The sequence below is a fragment of the Lethenteron reissneri genome, chromosome 6 (genome assembly GCF_015708825.2).
Source record: "Lethenteron reissneri isolate LAM-NWPU_2019-01 chromosome 6, ASM1570882v1, whole genome shotgun sequence".
Lineage (NCBI taxonomy): Eukaryota > Metazoa > Chordata > Hyperoartia > Petromyzontiformes > Petromyzontidae > Lethenteron > Lethenteron reissneri.
In genome coordinates this window covers 823,170-841,322 of record NC_083784.1, presented here as the reverse complement: position 1 = coordinate 841,322, position 18,153 = coordinate 823,170, and the positions used below count along the sequence as shown (strand labels likewise).

Sequence of the window (18,153 nt, the reverse complement as noted above, 5' to 3'; positions counted from 1 at the left end):
TATATTTATTCACTTTATTTTTGTTATGTCTCTATCTACGTGACTTTACCGAAAGAACCAAGGACTATGAATCCCTGCAGTCACGAAAGATTGAAGTCAAAATTTACGTAAGGTCTACCAAGAGGCCTGTCTCATTTAATTCTCAAGTTTAGGTGTTTTTGTTGAACCAGGTGAGAACCCCGGAGACCAAGATTGTCTCATTTGCAAGAGTGACCTCACCTGACCATATCAATAAAAAAAAATCTATTTTTGTTCAAGGGCAGTACATACTGACAAACACGTGTCATTCCATTTACGAATTTTACAAGAACTGAAAATATGTTTGGGGTCATGTAACCATTCTGAAAAAATGCATTCTAATGGTTACACAGTCACACAATTAACCAATTCACTTTAACCCCAGTGTTTGAAAAACAATTTCCAAATCTGTGAACACTGTAAATGTTATCTCGCAGATTCTGCAATGAACACGTTTTGGCGCACGGACACAATGTTGAAAGGTACAGTGTACGCGACGTGGAAACGTGAACGCGTACAGGAAAACCGCGTCTCGTTTGAGTGATTTAATCAGTTTTAGTTGGACACCTTCCTTAAACAAGCATTCTGTTGCTCGTGGTTACTAACCCGAGTCGCTCTGCGCCGATTGGCGCCCGTCAGCAATTCAAACGCAAACGACCCCGAGTGACCAATCGCATGCAAGGCCACCAAATGAAACGGACACTGACGCTCACACGCAAAGGGGAAGTGCGCTGGAAACACGCTTATTTAATTATACTCTTAGGTTTTTTCGGTAAAGTCACGTAAAAATAATGGAAAAAATATAGGCATTTATTATTTAATAATCTGTGCCCATTTGAAAATGTGCACGGCAGTGGTTTCATTAAGAATGTGTAAATTGTGTTTGTGGGGGGGGGGGGGAAGTGTCTTTCCGCTTGGTTTTTGGCCACGATTAAAACCAACGTGTTCGTGTGTTTCTTCTTATTCTCTGTGGTCGTTCCATTTGCTCGTGACTCGCAGCACTGATAACGCCCCACCCCGCCCATCAAGGACCCTCACCATGGGATTGCCAATAACAACACCACCACCACGCGCAAGCTGGAAGCGTGGCCCCACACATGCCCTCTTTGCTGCCGTCAACGGCAAAATGATGAAGGGCTTTGAGACCCACAGCCCCAACTATTGAGGCTGGGAAGTGAGCAACACAAACTCGTACAACTGGAGTCAGTTTAAAAAAATTTTTATTATGTTTTATTTTAATTTAATTTTTATTTTATTATGTTTTATTCTCGTACAACTGGAGTCAGTTTTAAAAAAAATTATTATGTTTTATTTTAATTTAATTTTTATTTTATTATGTTTTATTTTATTATTTCCCTTCTACGTGACTTTCCTGAAAGAACCAAGAAGATGGAGTCCGTTTCTACGTCGGTGGTAGATTTATTTTCTTCAGCTGTGTGTGTTTTTTTTTACTTAAAAAAATAAATGTTGGTATGGTATTTATTTTGTACTGTACAGTATTAATAAAAACGACATTAACTAAAGTTAGAACTTGTTTTTGAGGTTTTTTTTTTTAATTTAGACATAGCACTGTTACAACTTCGACCTGCTAGGGTTATGAGACAAGCATTAATTGTAATTGAGTGTATACTCTTAGTAATGTAATTGAGTGTGCCATGTTAACGATGACTACATTTAAAACGGAATGATCGAATCTGAAAAAAAATATTCCATCACTCTCTGCGCAGCTATTAGCGTGTTAAAATGTTCGTCCATTTTTGTTGATCGACTACTGGTTAAAGGCTTCCCCATGCCACATGGGTCACGGGGGTTATTTGACCATATTTCACCATTATGGTCAATGTGGGTTGCTGATATAGGATAAGCAGCAAAGGAACAGTTGAGATCTCCACCAATTTTAGCCAAGCGCATAACGCAGTGGCGCTAACCACTGAAACATGCTGCATCCGCACCGACTGTAGAACAATCACGTACATTTTGACTTAACACTTTTGTGACTGCAGGAATTCATATTCTTGGTTGTTTCGGTAAAGTCACGTAGATAGAAAATAAAAGATAAAATTAAATCAAAAGTACAATTTTTGATTAAACATTTTCTTTTTTATTTTCTATCTCCGTGACTTTACCAAAAGAACCAAGAATATGAACAATCAAATGTTTATAAATACAATGTACTGTTTGCAAACAGCCTAAATAGTGTTATCTCGGGCATCTCGTTATTGCACATAGCTACTACACGTGTTATAAGATATCAACGACAAGCCCTTGACCGCTATATGCTGCTACACCCATGTGGTAATCAGAGATATGGGTCAGCGGAGTTAACTTAAGGACAGGCTGTTGCCTCCGTGAGCAACATTGAATATCCAACCCCAGCAGTGTGTTCATTCACACAGTTGTCCTCAGGCGATGAGGCACGTCCAATTGTATAGACCCTGTATATATACAGACAATAATTGACGTTTTGAAAGTGCCTTTTACCCGGAGGTCACAAGGCACTGTCCACAACACACACCTGTGGAGGCTCACACCAATCAAATCTAAACCCCCCCCCCCCAAAAAAAAACTATGGATTCAAGAAGTAAAAAAATCGTTCAAAATAAGTTGCGTCTTAAGGCGCGATTTGAATGAAGCGAGGGGGGAGTCAGCAGAGCGAACGTCCAGTGGACGTGAATTCCACATTCTGGGGGCCACACGAGAAAAGGCCCGATGGTCACCAACCCTCATCGTAGAGAGATGTGACCACGGCATACAAACACAACACACTACAGGCTAGACTCGGAAGACCGAAGCACACTTGTTGGAACATGGGCGAAGGAGGTTCCTGTATATACGAGGTAGCAGCATCATTGAGGGCCTTGGAGCGGCAGCCAATTGAGATGCCAGCACAGGGTACCATGTCTAGCAGCAGGCGTGCTGCACGTCAGCATTCTGGCAGCCGCATCTTGCACGTGTTGTAGGCGACTTGACAGCGTATGGGGGGGTATGCCAGCAAACCAGTGAGTTACAAGAGCCAACGAGAGAAAATAAATGCAGGAAGCAGCTTCTCAGTGTACGATAGTGAAAGGACGGGGGCGCAGCCTGGCTATGTTTCTTAAGATGATAAAAGGAATCCTTAGTGGTCTTGTTAATGTGCGCTTCAAAGGCTAATGAGGCATAAAGGACAACGCCAAGACTGCAAACCAACTGAGCAGCACCAATATTGTGGGCATCGGTTGTCAGGCAGACCGAAGCAGCCTTCGAAAGTTGAAGTGGGACCCAACAAGCTTCACCTCTGTCGTATCAAAATTCAACTGAAGAAAATTGGATTGCATTCAAGCTTTGATATCAGCATATGCTTGAAGGGAAATTTTTATAACACGGACATATGCAAATGAGATTGGAAGGTAAACCAATGCAGACTTTGATTTTATAAATAACTAGCGGGAAGTACCCAGCGTTGCCCGGGCCAAATTTTTTTTTCAAAACTACTCTTAAAAATCTAACAGCAGTGCGTACTGTGGTGGTACCTGCTATGATTACAGCAGTGCATACTGTGATGTTACCTGCTTTCACTGCAGCAGTGCATACTGTGGTGGTACCTGCTATGATTACAGCAGTGCATACTGACTGTGGTGGTACCTGCTATGATTACAGCAGTGCATACCGACTGGTGGTACCTGCTATCACTACAGTAGTACATGCTGACTATAGCAGTATTCATCGACTCTATAGCACAAAGTACTCACCTGACAGAATGGCGTGGTGAGGCCTAGTTCCGTATAGAGCCTCCGGCCTCGCCTAGATTGTCCAGGCGGCCGAGGTGGCACCTTTGTAGGCTGGGGCTGGGCTGCTACCCCTGACCCCCCCCCCCCCAAGCCACGATCTCCGCGGCCGCTCTACAGAAATCTACGACCTATATTGGTAGCGTATACCGACTGTATAGTAGTAACTGCACACAGTGAAGAATTTACCTCAGCGTTTACTGTATTTTTATAGAATTTTTTACGCGAAAGAAAATGTCCCCCTCACTCCCACCGAAGGCGTGCGACTTGGCATGGGCCGTCCCCGCCACCAAAGGCACGTTAGTTGGTATGGCCGTGCACGCGTCATAAATACATAAACAGAAAGCACACAAAAATCGCACTAAATCGCTAATTAAACGAATTTAAAGTTGACGGATGTGAAAAAGGAATAGCGCTTGCTCATCGCGGGGCTTACGGCGTGGTACCTGGGAATTTTTTTTTACGTAAACCCCGTTGGAGAGCCAAATCCTTCGCAAGCGTGCGAACACACAAACCCACACACAAACAAAAATTTCGACTTTTTTCTATAGAATATTGAGCATGGTCTCCAGGGACTTCACACGTCTATGCCAACATCGATCAAAAAGCTTCTTGTGAAGTGCTTCATGTCTCGTGTGAAAATCGTACAAAACTAGTGTCTTCAGAATAAGGTGAGTGGACATCATGTGTTCCATAATAAAGGTTTTTGGGTTAGATCGCATAAGTATAAATGTGTCATAACCCTCCACCACCCGACACAGACAATTAGTAAGGGATTTGTCACGTAACCAACAGCCAATTAGTTACTAATTCAGCCCACCAGTGTGTTGGAGAGTAAATCCACATTTACAATTTGAGTACCATGACGTTTCTCAGGTAATTATTTTATCTTTATATGTGACTTTACCGAAATAACCAAAGTGTGTTGGAGATTTGCCAGAATAGTGAAGCTACCCACCTGCTTCTGGTCTCAAATAGAGCAGCAGGACACAACGTCATCACTGAACCCATCAGGTGCAGAAATCAGAGGCGAGGGGGGATTGATGAGTAATAATTTAATTAGTTTGTGTTTCCTCTATTTGCAATGTAAGATATCTTCTTCCATGCGTTTGTCCCACTCGTGTGGGGTGTTCCGCGTCCTTGCCACCTTCTCCACACCACCCCGTTCCACGCCAGCTCTCCCTCCGCTCCTCGCGCCACCACGTCCGATCGCACCACATCGCCCCACCTCTTCTTCTGCCTTCCTCTTCATCTCATCTTACAATTACTCAATAATACGCTTATAGGCCGCACTAAGCCTGTAGCTGTCAGAGCGGTTACAATTATTTGTATTTCTCTCAATTTCAATGGATTATCGAATTACATCACTTCAACGTTATCAAACAAATTGAGTGTCCTTGTTGGCAAGCATGTTCTGTAACTGACGACAGTTGTGTTTTAGAGTATTTAATATTTATTTGGTGTTCTTTTAGTCTTACGCCAATGTTTACTTACCGTCTGTTCACTAATTTGACTGGTTTTCACACTCGATATCTAGCACTGCACAACAGACGGTTTGTAACATTAGCGTGAGACTAAAAGGAAACATACTAATTACATCACTAATTATATTACAATAACCCCCCCTTCTGCACCTGATGGGTTCAGTGATGACGTCGTCCTGCTGCTCTATTAAGACCGGACGCAGGTGGATGGCTTCACTATTCTGTAAATCACCCGATCATGCTGGATGTAACTACCAGCGAAACGTCGTACTCAAACTGTAAATGTTGTGGATTTACTCTACAACACACCGGTGGGCTGAAGTAGTAACTAATTGGCGTTTTGTTGATGTGACAAATCCCTTACTAATTGGCTGTCGGGTTATGTGTTAAACTGATCATGTGTTCAGTGACATCGGCTCACCTCCAATTAGCAGGGTTGGGGCTACATACCGTGCGAAAGAAGTTCAAAATATGGCGTTTAATGGGGGAACCCCTAAACATTGCCCTCCTGAAGCTTCACATATTGCAGTGTGAAGAACAATGCTGGCTTAATATTAGCTGAGTATCCTGATGTTAGCCGTGGCTGGGAATGGAACTCGGGTCACTAAGTTTGTAGTTTAGTACACTAACCACGATGCTATCACTCTTCCTTTCAAATTAAGAGTAACGGTTATAATTAACAGTGTGCGTACATTGGCACTTAACAGGACCTCTTAACATGTAATGAGTGGTAAATTATCACACTTTGATCATTCAAAAGGAGTCACCAAACCTGTATTTTTGACGCACATTTATTTTTGATGCAAAGATTTTGTTCACGGCTGATTACTCGCTTACATAATAAATAGTCCAACATGACCTGGGTATTATATATACATCGATCAAGGTCTGCACGTTTAAAAAAACAAAGGGTAACAAAATCAAGTAAACAGCAATACTTAGTCGCAAAGAAGCGAGTCTGCCAGACGTGCGAGTCGCTGTTAAAGGTTTTACTGCGTCCGCCAAAAAAAAGCCGTCGCACAATTAGAGCGACCCGCTGGAGGTAAGGCTGGGCAGGCGGAGCTGTGCCTCGAAGCGCCCTAAGTTGATATAGGAGAGTTTCAGTGATGCAGTCTCAGGTGAACGGCTGGAAGAGTAAGCCTGCAATCTTGTTGCAGACCAGCAGCCAGCACGTGATGCCTATGCCTCCTGCAAGTGGGGACGAAAGATGACAGTGTCAGCTGAACAGATGTCCCTCACTCCTTCACAGTTTCACTCGCTGTACCTTTGTAAAATAAATTGAACACAAACAAATAAGTGTGCAAAGAAGTATGCAGATGCCTGCTTGGAATTGTATCGACAGACATGAAGAGCAACACGTGGATCAGGCAACATGCGCAGGGAAAACAAATAAAAGAAAAAGTAAGTGGGCTTGGACAGGACATGTTGCTAGCAGGCATGATGGCCAATGGACAAGAAAAGTGACAGTGGCAGCCAAGGAATGAAACATATCCGAAAGGATATCCAAGGAGAAGATGGTGTGATGAAATCGGCCTGTGCGCAGGTGCCGGGTGGATTATTACATCACTGGATCGAGAGAGATGACGGCGATTTGGAGAGGCCTTCATCCCGCAATGGATTGACAATAGATAATGATGAATTAACTGTCGAAATTACTATGTCAGTGTGTGACTTTAACCTAAGATTCTGGGCACTGTGTTCATGGCAAGCACACTTACGACTCAGGCTGTGAAGCCAACCATGGCTTGTCAAGTTAACTCATATACTATTGTTGGCGCACTTGAAGACATACACTCTGCAAACAGCAGTTATGATGCGTAACGGTTCACACAAGACGCTCTGACCTGGGACACCTGTGGGAAAAGCCACGAGCTTTTCTAGAGGTGAGACCCACTTGGATGGGAGCATTGCCACCGGTGTAGAGTAGTAGTTCCATATCAGAGTGATCATCACCACTGCCTGTCATTGCCAAACACAACATGCACCGGTAATACTCAAAACATGGAACACACATGAAGATGTTTACGAAGTCCCTCAGGAACCATGTAGACCACTGTATTACTTATTTATGCATGAATGAACTTAGATTAATGAACCTTTAACTCACTACGTAACATCACTCGTGTCGGGATGCAAAGCGAATTACACAATTTCGCATTAAAATAATGATGGTGTGACTGCACACTCACCTGCAGAGTGTAGAAGGAGATGTTTATAACCCACTTCATAGTTGTCAGCTGGGTTGTTCGTGCCTGAACTGTGAACACCAAAAACATAATGTTCAACGGTGGGCCAAAGGGGGTTCTCAATGTAAACCCCACATACAAATAATAAACGGGAATGAATGGATGTTCGCGTGTGTGTAGTGTGGGAACAACACTTAAGTGGTTCGTTCTCCTTTCACACTGCTCAAAAGCATTAATGTGGCAAATGGACAATATGCAATGCTGCTAAACACAAAGGCAACTCCATGAGGACGATTGTCCTGCACAAACGTAATAACTTAAGCACTGTGCATAAAAGCAGAATAAACCCAAAAACAAATCCAACATAATTGTTTTTGGGTTAGGCCATGTGGTAGTTTTAGATCAAAGTTATTGTAAATAACCCTGCACCATCCGACAAGATTGTCACGTTGGCATGAAAGTATCACGTGACCTAAGCAAAAAAAGACACATGGACCATTGTACTGGATTAAAAAATATACGTTTTAAGTTAAACTCAAATGCAGTTACTATCAAACACCTCATCAACTTGAGTAACACTCGGTCTTAAGTGGACCTGGCTGATTCTCACAATTCCTAAAGTGGAATCCCGATTGAATAATTATCATTGAATACAATTCCTAATAAGATCGTGGGAATGGTGGATCTTGACCTCTCCTATTACGTCGATGTTGTCCTTTCCATGTTGTTTTTATGCTAAAAAAACTTTTCCCCCCTCCGATTAAAAAAAATAGTCCCACTACAAACACCACGGAGAGTTGTATAATAGTGCAGATAGGTTAAAAGTGAATATACTGAAAAGTAGATTTAAGATTGCTGTTGGTTTAGCGTTGACCCTGGACTTCTCGCTTTTCTATTTTATTCTTTGTTATTTTATTTGAGAATAAACATTGCTTTTTAATATTTACATTGCTCTTTTTTTTTGTGAACAGTTAACACGAAAAAAACATTGAACATCAGAAAAACATTAAGTTATAATTCCGATATTTTAGTGTACATTGTTTTCATGAAAAAACGAGTGTTTGATATATACATTTTATTTAATTTTGATGTCACTCTTTAGGAATTGGCCATGCATTTGAATGGAAATTCCTGGACTTACGATTTCAATGAACGGGGATCCTACTGGATGATTCTTAGGCGCCCAAGGAATCCCCATTCAGTTGGAGACACATATGAACCTGATGGCGGTACCCCGGGGTCCCATAGTACCCCGGCTCTTGCATAATGTCCGTGATGCAGTCATTTTTAGTCTGTCTATGGTCGGCGATTGCGGCAATCGACTTATCTCGATCTCGATGAGCTGTACACAATCAACTATGGTGCATACGAGCGTTCAGGGTTTCAGTGCAATCGTCCTCGCTGCGTTTCGACATCGTGGAGTAGCACTGATTTCGGATTGATTGCTACAAGTCGCGGCGTTAAGTGCACCCCTGGAAAAAATAGTGTCCCAGAAATAAAATATTTAATTGCCTCGGCCATTTTGTATTATTTGGTAGCCCGGGGTACCGCCATAAGGATCATATATCAACCATTTAAATTAATATGGTTATACACTGCGTGATTCCTCAGCTCTCAAAGAATGTCATTCATTTCAATGGCAATTCCTGTGTCTCCAAGTAAGGGCAATTATATTGAACATTTCCTTCCATGGCATATTTTCCCCATTAGAACTCCATTCCAGTGAATGGACATTTTAACCTGGGAATAATCCAGAGGAATCGCAATCCCTGCAAGGAATTGTAATGGAATTATTGTAAAGTTAAATATGCAGCCCTGCAATTGCTTGCTGCTGGCATAATAGCCTTCATTAGATCGTGGAATTTGGATACAATTTTACAGGAATGGCCCAACACTAGTCTGAAGATATATGAATAAAGTCAAACATCGCATGTAAATGGTCCGATTGACAATATTTGATCATTAAAGTAGTATTATTTTTGTTGCTTTCATCTTAAAACGTCTCTAGTGCTAACTGGGGCGAGTTCCCTTTTTCCTGCGGCCTCCAATCTCGCTGCTGGCAGTGGTGTGAAAGGCGGAACGCACGCGAGGTCTTCAGCTCGTCGCTGGCTTTGTTGATGCGCCGCTCCAAGCGGGCGTAGCGTGCAAACTCGTCCATGACGCTGATGGTGGCAAGCTCCCGCCGCATCTTCCGCAGTTCCTCCCTCAGCTCCAGCTCCCGTCCGGAGTCCGGCTGTGTCAGCCGCACCACCTCCACCATTCACGCAAAAACATGGGAAGGGAACAAGTGCAATTGCTAAGATACACAATTGTCTGCCACTGCAGAGATCGTGGGTTTGAATCCAGGAAAGCTGCCTGTGCTTAAACTGGGTTCTCAAATTCAGCAAGTTGACAGTTCCAGCTTGGTCAGCAATAACTGCACAAAAAGTATATTCTGCACTTCATTTGGTTAAATTCCAGCTCTGAGAAATAAAATATTATTTTTACTCAATGAACATTGCCCTCATGTGGCAGAGCGGGTGGAAAAGTGCTGCCCTGTATTGTGTGGACCAGGTAACTGGAAGGAATCTCAGAGGTTGCTCTGATGTATGCTTCTGTGGGCCATTCTCTAGCATGTGTGATCCAAATGGATACTTTGGTCTCATAACATGACACCAATAGCACAATTGGGATACAATTGAGGAACACCTACAAATTAACTGTTTGCACACCAGTTTATGGCAATGTTAATGCTCCTGGGGAGCATGTGTACTATGTTAACAAAAATACTGAGTCTCACCAACGTCCAGTGCTCAAAGCAACCTCTAAAGAACCACGTTACACATCCACCAGGTTCATTTCACATTTTTGTATCAGCAAAATGATGAATTTAAGATTTTGAAGTGAACAGAAATCCATTTTTTATTAAACGAATATACATACTTGCACATGATGTACTGTGTTTATGCATATGTACAAAGGGTATAACAATAATTAGTTTCAGTCCACTGCTGGATAAAGGCCTCCCTGCATTTTTTTTAATCAAGGGAGTTGAATGATGGTACTGCACCACACTGCTCGGTGTATGATGAAGGGGGAACACAGGGCCTGGAGAGATAATTAAACTAAACTATTTAAACTTTTAATCTTGATTTTAAGCTTTTGTGACTGCAGGAATCCATACTTATTGGTTCTTTCGGTAAAGTCACGTAGGTAGAAATAAAATAATACAAATCACGACGTTTCGATCGCAACACAAGCAATCTTAATCAGGTGGAACCACAGCAAGAAAATTCTGAAGTAGGTGAGAGCTGCCGTGGCAAGAGGTTATATAGGTATTTAAACTTTTTTTATTTGACCAGGTAAGGCTCACTGAGCTATATAGCTCATTTTCAGGAGACCTGGCCTCAAATGATAGCCCAATGAAGTGGCTTATCGTGTGGAAATTCATATCAGCCAAAAACTCGAATCGCATATTTCTAAATATATCTTTCTGATCTCAGCTGCAGCCAATAATCAAATACAGGTCACTGGGTTCATGATGCAATGTGCTTACCACTGTGCCACTCTTCCACCCCATCTAAGGGTAAGAATACTATCTAATTCATAGTGCAATAATGTGTATACATTTTGGAAAACCATGATTGAATCTTTCATTTAGATTCTCACATCGAAACCTCATGGATGGGCTCATGAAGAAACTCACATTTTGTGAGTCTCTTCATATCCTGGGTGTTGACTCGGCCCATCATTTCTCTGGGGTAGATACAATAGGTACCATCTTGTTTGGAATTCAACAGTGGTTGTCCTTCAGATATACAAGCCCCCACCATCGGCATGTGAGAGTTCCACAACAGGCGTAGGACTACAAACAGGAGATGAGCTTATTTAAGGACATCACGAGCACATCTTAGTATGGTGTTGTTAACAGTGGTGGGGTGGTTAGTGCACTGAAAGTTCTATATTGCTAAAGGACCACTGCTGACTTCCTGCACAAGACCACATTGACGTCTCCCACACACCGCTGGATGTTTTATGCACGACACACAACACTTCACGATAATCTTCTTAATTTCTACTGCTGGACGAATGCCTCCCTTGGTTGTTTTTGACCATACTTCACCACGACTACTCAACCTGAAGCACACTTTGTAAACACACACCCAGGCCGTGGTAACAGATGTCCGCCGACGTCCTTAAGCTCGGTGTTTGTACGAAAACAATACTTTAAAGTTTACGATATCTCCACCACGTCACTTCGTCAAATCGTCTACGTGACGACGTCATTGCACCACGAGTGACTTTAGACGCTTTCATGTCGTTATCCAAGCCTCAAACTTACGTCTCCACACAGCTCGAACCACGCAACCGGAGCACCCCTCAGCACGGCGAGAGATAAACAATGCGTTGGGTTTCCCCCCTCTTAGATCAGACTGCACGGTGGGGACGTGACATTGCGTTAGTGCGCAGTCTTAAGGTGCCCGTGGCGCGAACAAAAGGGGGACTTTTTTTTAAAGGAGAGACAACGACGACGGGTCCCTCTCACCAGCAGCGCGAACGCGGGCAGCAGCAGCCTGCACAGGTTACACAGGAAGACGACGAACAGCACCACTGCCCAACCGCACGCGTGCTCCGCCATCGCCCTCGCCGCCTTCCACGCCTCAACACGACCACAACATGGGCGCCAATGGGGCTCTGGATACCGTACAGCGCATAGGCACGCGGCGCGGCACGTTCGCTTCGCCCCCCCCCCCCCCATTCGCGCCAACAACCAATCGGGTGCGAGAACGGCGTTCGTCTCGAGCCGGCGCCAGCCAATTAGAAACGTGCATCTAAATGCAAAGGGCCCGTCTGGCTTATGCGGTGTGGGAATTGCAATAGCGTTGTGGGTTATGGTTGCAACCATCGTTGAACCATTGCAGAGGGGGAGGGGGGTGGGTGCGGTCAAAGTTCTCCTTTTGAGGGCATGGGGATTTTTGGTCGTTCGTTTTTTTGCGCGCGATTTTAAAACGCGACGTTCCTTTAACAACAACAACAACTTGTTTTCCCACCTCAACGGAATTCAACTTGTTTTTGTGTAAAAGTCTTCGCTCGACAGAAGTGGGCGTGACCGCGATGACGTCACCGCGCACACGCCCACCCGGCCGCGTCCAATGGCTGTGGGGGCGGGGTCGCTCCAACAACTACGAGGGGAGGGAGGGGGGGTGTTGCGTGTGCACGGGGCGCGCGCGCCGCTCGTCGCTCATTGGCCAAATCGAATTCAAACCATCCAATGAGAGCAGACGCGAAGCCGGGAAAGGACGGTTGAGAATGTCGTGAGCATAAATTATGCAAATGAGGGCATCGTATTTGTATAGTGGAACTTGAGTTGTGCGCGCGCATTTGTGGCAGAGACGCAGCGCGCGAGGCGGTGCATTGCCGACTTGTGAGATACTACTACGACCACCACCACTACTACAGCAAACATGACCACCAAGAGAAAGGTGAGCCTCGCGCTTAATTATAACACGAGGGTTGTTAAAAAAATACATGAACGCTTTGATGCGCTTAGGTAGAGTTTTTTTTATGTATTTTGTTAAAGAAGAAATAAGTGAGGTCGTGAGGTAAATTTTACGCGCGTCGGGGGGGGGGGGGAGAGGAACGCGAATAAAATGGCGGTAATTGTTGAGTAAATATTTTTTTGTAATTCTGGCATAAATTTCATTGCATTTTAAATAAAATTAACGGCGAGTTAAACTAACGTGCGTGCAAGTTAACTGTTTTTATAAATAAAAATGCTAATGAGCGAAGAAGAGGCGATAGTCGTCCGCCTCTCGTGGTCGTTGTCGTCTTCGTCTCCGACGCCCAACATTTTATGGCCGCGATTAAAATAAAATTAAATAACCATTAATCCGAAGCAACGCTCGATTGCCATTTCCTTCTCCTCCCTTGACAAATAACAAAGTTTAAACTTCGTCGAGGGCTCCAGCGGCTTATAAAGCGGTTTCGTGATGTTTTTTTCCACCTCCGTCGCGATGTCGCAACGCTCGATGGCGGCGGCTCCGCTCGCTCCTTCCCCCCCACCACCACCACCTCTCGTAGCCGTGTGACGCACCACGGAATAAGCGGCACGCGTTTCGTTTTCTCCGCCTCTGCCGAAGCGTTTAGTCGATATTTCTCCGAGGTTTTGTGGTTTAGACGGCGTCTTTGGCGCGGTTTTTCCGCCTCGTCCCGCGCTCCGCGCCGCGTTATTTTTGCGCGCCAAGAGGAGGCGGCGAACAATGGCGGACGCCGAGGGCCGCCTCGTCCCCCCCCCCCCCTCTTGCACTAAACCACGACTCGAGCTGCTAATTTTATCTCGTAACGTTCACACGCAAAAAAAAATTACGCGACTCGTTATTGTCAACTGCGCGTCGTGCTGCTGCAAGACGAAGGCGAGGATTGGGGTTAAATGCGACGGTATAATAATAATACGGAGCCGCATTTGTTGTGGTTTGCTGCTGCACATCGCGCGTGGTGTTTACGCGCGAAAAGGCGAAATGCACATCAGCTAAGCCGCCTTCTATGTTTAGTGTTTTAAAACAATGTGTTTAAGGGGTGGGGGAGGGCTCGGTTGTGATATAAAAAAAATTATCCGATAAAAGTGTTTTTTTATTAACTAATATATTCAATTTAATTGGTCCTCTTCACCGATATCACATCGTTTGTGGTTATTAAACGTACGAAGTTTATAATTATAGAACTCGTTATCCCTCCCTCCCATCTCCCGCTAATTCAAATCGCTAAAGGCGGGAAACCCCAAAACGAGTGACGTCACCCCCAACCGAAATTCGCGCCCAAAATTTGGGGGGGCAGCACATGGCAGCTACAACCACGAGGGGTGGTGGTGGTAGCAGCTACAACCACCATCGTGTGGTGGACGTGGTGGCAGCTACAACCACGAGGGGTGGTGGTAGCAGCTACAACCACCACCGTGTGGTGGACGTGGTGGCAGCTACAACCACGAGGGTGTGGTGGTGGTAGCAGATGCAGCCACGAGGGTGTGGTGGTAGTGGTTGTGGTGGCAGCCACGAGGGGTGGAATGGCGCCATTCCAACTTTTGCAGTCCCGAACGAATACCCGTGCACTTGAGAGCGCGCCTTTGAAACAGTTATGGACGTCGCTTGGCCGTTTTACTTTAAAAATACCTATGGATGTCATTTTTTACCGTCGTGGGGGGGGGGGGGTTTGAAGTTATTTCCTCGAAATAGTTGTCAAATATTTCGGCTGTTGTGCACAAGAAGTTTGCGGTGTGTGTCCCCTCTGACCCCTGCGAGAGGAGGAGGCGAAGGGGGTTTTTGTTTTGAGAGAACCGGCGGGAACTGGAATTGTAACTCGCAAAGAAGAAGATGCAAAGCCCTCGCTATTTGGCCGCTGCCGTTTTTTGAAGGTTATTGTTAATGACCCCCCGTTGGGGGGTGGACAGGTGCCTTTATATATTCGCGGGGTTTTTAGTGCTGCTACGACTACTACTGCGCGTGTACGCGCGCTTTTATGTGTTTGTATTTTTGGCGCGGAGTGGTGTTTGAGCGGGAGTCTGGTCACGTGAATGATTGCAGCTCTCGGGGCGGCGCTATCACAACTAATTGATTATTGCCTTGGCGTTCAGGGTGCTGGTGAGGGAGCTGGAGACGCAAAGAAGGCGAAGAGTGAGGTTTGTATTCTCAGTTTGTTTACACTTGCACACTTTTTTTTATACATGTACTTAAACGTGATTAATTTTTTTGTATTTACATTTTTACTGTTTCTTTACTTTTTTTCAGCCGCAGAGGAGGTCTGTCAGGCTTTCACAAGTAAGACTTGAATGCATTCTCACAAGACATTTTTGATTGCTTATTTTAATTGCAAGTTTTATTAATTAATGTATTATCACGGTTGCTTAGTATTTTTCGAGTTATGGGTAAGTCGACGGGGTGTGACGTCAGCGTTACCTCGTCACAAGCCGTGCTTGGTGTTTTGTTGGTCGCGAAATGGATGGTGGTCTTGTGGTGCATGCGTTGACGTGTGTATTGACTCTCCTCCACAGCGCCCCCAGGCACCAAAGCCCGAGCCCAAACCGAAGAAGGCTGCTGCCCCCAAGGTTAATAATGCTTTTCCTGAACGTCCGTGCTGTTGCCATTTTTATTTAATCTGCCATCATTCCACTTCATCCACTTTCGATGACATTTGTGCTTTGTCAAGTACTAAATTTAGCGTTACGTGGGCTTGACCAGGTGGTTGTGCGTTTCGTTCTTGCTCACAGAAGGAGAAGGCCCCTAAGAAGCCTGCGGAGGAGAAGGCTAAGGGGAAGAAGGGGAAGGGCAAGGCCGACGAGCAGCCCAAGCAGGATGCAGGCAAGGCTGCTTCTGCTGCTGCCGCTACGGCTGATAACGGAGAGGAGGTAACCCCCCCTCTCCACAGCTTGCTTCACTAATCACCTGCTCTCGCTTGCTCGCTGTCCTCTGCATCGACAGAAGAAATCTGAAGGCACTTTTGAACTAAATCCTCTTTACATTACTTTTGGATTCAAGAGATGTGACTGGATAGGTGCAGTGCCTGGCCCTTTGAACTTCTTCAAAGGCAATTCTTCTCCCTGAAGAAGCTGGGTACCTTTTTGGAGTAAAAGTAAACTCATTAGCTAGTTTTGATTCATCACAACTTTATTTACTGAAGGTATGGGGAGGGTGGCGCTGTAGATTTCTCTTGTCCGTGCAAATCATCTGCTTTTGTCGTGTCTCAATCTCGGCCGCATAGCGGCTTCCACACCTTTCTATTCTATTTTTCCGACACATTAAATATCCATTGCATTTCATCAACATGCATTGAGAACTCTTTTATACCATTTAACTATTCTATATCTAATCGATGCTGTTCAAATGTTGCACATGTGCAACACATCACTTAATGTTTTACAAACCGTTTTTACCATTCATTGTCTGAGACTTTGTGTGTGTGTGTGTGCATGTGTTCACAGACAAAAGCCAGTGAGGCAGCGGCAAGCGACTCCAAGTGAAGCTCATTCTCAGCTCGTCCGCTTTAACTAGTCTGTGACATCCCCAGCTTCCTGTACAGTTGTCCTTTTTTTATTATTACAGATTTTAAACCCGCTTTTAGGCTTACCCACCTCATAGTTTGTTCCATTAGTTAAGGCTGCAACAGACCTGAGCATTCCTTGTGAGGAAGCCAGTTTATTACGCCCATCTCCAAGTAGAGTGTCCTCGGCCCAGTGTACATGACGCTATTTTTGGATCCCGCTTTGTATTAGGCCAGTTGGAATGCTCAGGAATGCTTATTATTCAGCCTTCTAAATGTGTTGTACAACAGTTTAGACAACACAGCAGTGGCAACATTCCCACCATGCAGTAGTATTAACCAGTAGTTTCTCATTATAAAGTACATTTTAAGATCGGTACACAACCAATTGGCATGACATCCTTTTTTAACTTTAATAACATTGTGTGTTTTTTGTAAAATTTAAATTTAGCAGTGGGGTGTTTTTAAAAAGAGGATTTTTTTCCTTCCCATTAAGGTGGTGTTGGGATGATAGCTTTATTTTTAGCTGCATTATTGGTCTTGTGTGGTTTAAACGGCAGCTTAGAAATATAATTTGCATAAATTGTGGTTTAAATGCATGTGTGCGCAAGGCAGTTGAGTCTAAAATGAAAGTTACAATTTTACATTTATACGGCTTGGTAATGAATGCATAATTTTACGTGAAATATGATGTAATTTTGTCATTGGAAATAAAATGTCTCTTGACAATGCATTCTTCTCTTAGTCAAATGCCATTCTGTTGTAATGTTAGTTTCAGTAACCTATCATCCCAACACTCAACATAGCTGTTAGAAATGCCTGGAAAATATTTACTGGATCCGTTACAATTATAAATAAAATGTGGATGTTTTCTCTAATGCATTGTTCTGTATTTTTGGTTTAACAAATATTTTTTTCAGTACGCACACAGCAACTTATTAAAGTGCTTCGGGACATGCATGATATGCGGCGTTTTATTTGAACTTTACTTACATCTTAAAAGCGTGAGCAAACTACTTGGTGTATGGAAACAATTGTGATATGGTTATACTTATGTTACTTGAATTTCCATGAGTTCAGGTGTACAAAGCTACATTTTGGTTTCAGGAAACCAGGCTTTAAGCCACTTCAACATGGTTGCATTTGGAGATGTCCTTTTTTTACCATTGCACATCTAGTAATTGTCACGTTTGATAACTTTCCATGTGTATTTTCGTTTTGCGACTTAATGTTGACTGGTTTGAATCAAATATTAGTTTTAAAATAGCTTGTTTGTGGCCTAAAACGGGTCTCCTGGAACTTCGGTTTCAAATTCGTTTTGTGGAATGGTCCTGTTGGTGTAAATGTGTTTTGGGCTTTGCTACTACATTAACAAAAGTGCCATGGTTGATGTACTGTAGGTTACGTTGGCATTCTGATTTGATGACAATCTTAAACGTCAATATGGTAATTGAGGTGGATATAGAAAGATCAATTGAACTTTAATCCAATACAGTAGATTAATCTCAACTCCGGTACTTGACACTTGCCAGCAGTCTTTAATTCTCTGCAAATATATCCAATAAATAACCATCTGACGTTGCAGAAAGCGTTACTGTGGTAGGTTCTGGAACTGGAGTTAAGATGTATTCACATGTTGCTTTGCCATGCACATGACAACTTGCTAAAATGGTGGCTGCATTTTTCTCACCA

The 18,153-nt window shown here is 43.8% G+C and overlaps 2 protein-coding genes across 3 annotated transcripts; one reads left to right on the top strand and one right to left on the bottom strand.

The window, feature by feature from the left end:
* Positions 1-6,041: 6,041 nt before the first annotated feature.
* Positions 6,042-12,143, bottom strand: GET1 (guided entry of tail-anchored proteins factor 1). Its single transcript, XM_061569656.1, has 5 exons — positions 11,978-12,143; positions 9,538-9,703; positions 7,456-7,523; positions 7,111-7,225; positions 6,042-6,454 (listed from the first exon to the last, which is right to left on the bottom strand). Exons 1-5 carry the CDS (start codon positions 12,068-12,070, stop codon positions 6,381-6,383), a joined length of 516 nt encoding a protein of 171 aa, XP_061425640.1. The 5' UTR covers positions 12,071-12,143; the 3' UTR covers positions 6,042-6,380.
* A 584-nt stretch (positions 12,144-12,727) lies between these two features.
* Positions 12,728-17,339, top strand: LOC133353396 (non-histone chromosomal protein HMG-17-like). Of its 2 annotated transcripts, none has more exons than XM_061569643.1 (6): positions 12,728-12,914; positions 15,059-15,103; positions 15,213-15,242; positions 15,476-15,529; positions 15,692-15,782; positions 16,403-17,339. In XM_061569643.1, the coding sequence occupies exons 1-6, from the start codon at positions 12,897-12,899 to the stop codon at positions 16,414-16,416; spliced, it is 252 nt and encodes an 83-aa protein (XP_061425627.1). In that variant the 5' UTR covers positions 12,728-12,896; the 3' UTR covers positions 16,417-17,339. The 2 variants fall into 2 exon arrangements, with proteins under 2 accessions (XP_061425627.1, XP_061425618.1); XM_061569634.1 differs by having other exon boundaries at positions 12,729-12,914; positions 15,692-15,829.
* Positions 17,340-18,153: the final 814 nt, after the last annotated feature.

Excerpts from the sequence above, each read along its gene's own strand:
- GET1 (XM_061569656.1), bottom strand. The coding sequence starts at position 12,070 with ATGGCGGAGCACGCGTGCGGTTGGGCAGTGGTGCTGTTCGTCGTCTTC. Across the intron at positions 7,524-9,537 it reads CGACGAGCTGAAGACCTCGC|TTCAGGCACGAACAACCCAG; the intron begins GTGCGTTCCGCC and ends TGGTGTTCACAG. Across the intron at positions 7,226-7,455 it reads TCTCCTTCTACACTCTGCAG|GCAGTGGTGATGATCACTCT; the intron begins GTGAGTGTGCAG and ends TGGCAATGACAG.
- LOC133353396 (XM_061569634.1), top strand. Across the intron at positions 15,243-15,475 it reads GGTCTGTCAGGCTTTCACAA|CGCCCCCAGGCACCAAAGCC; the intron begins GTAAGACTTGAA and ends TCTCCTCCACAG. Across the intron at positions 15,830-16,402 it reads CGGCTGATAACGGAGAGGAG|ACAAAAGCCAGTGAGGCAGC; the intron begins GTAACCCCCCCT and ends ATGTGTTCACAG.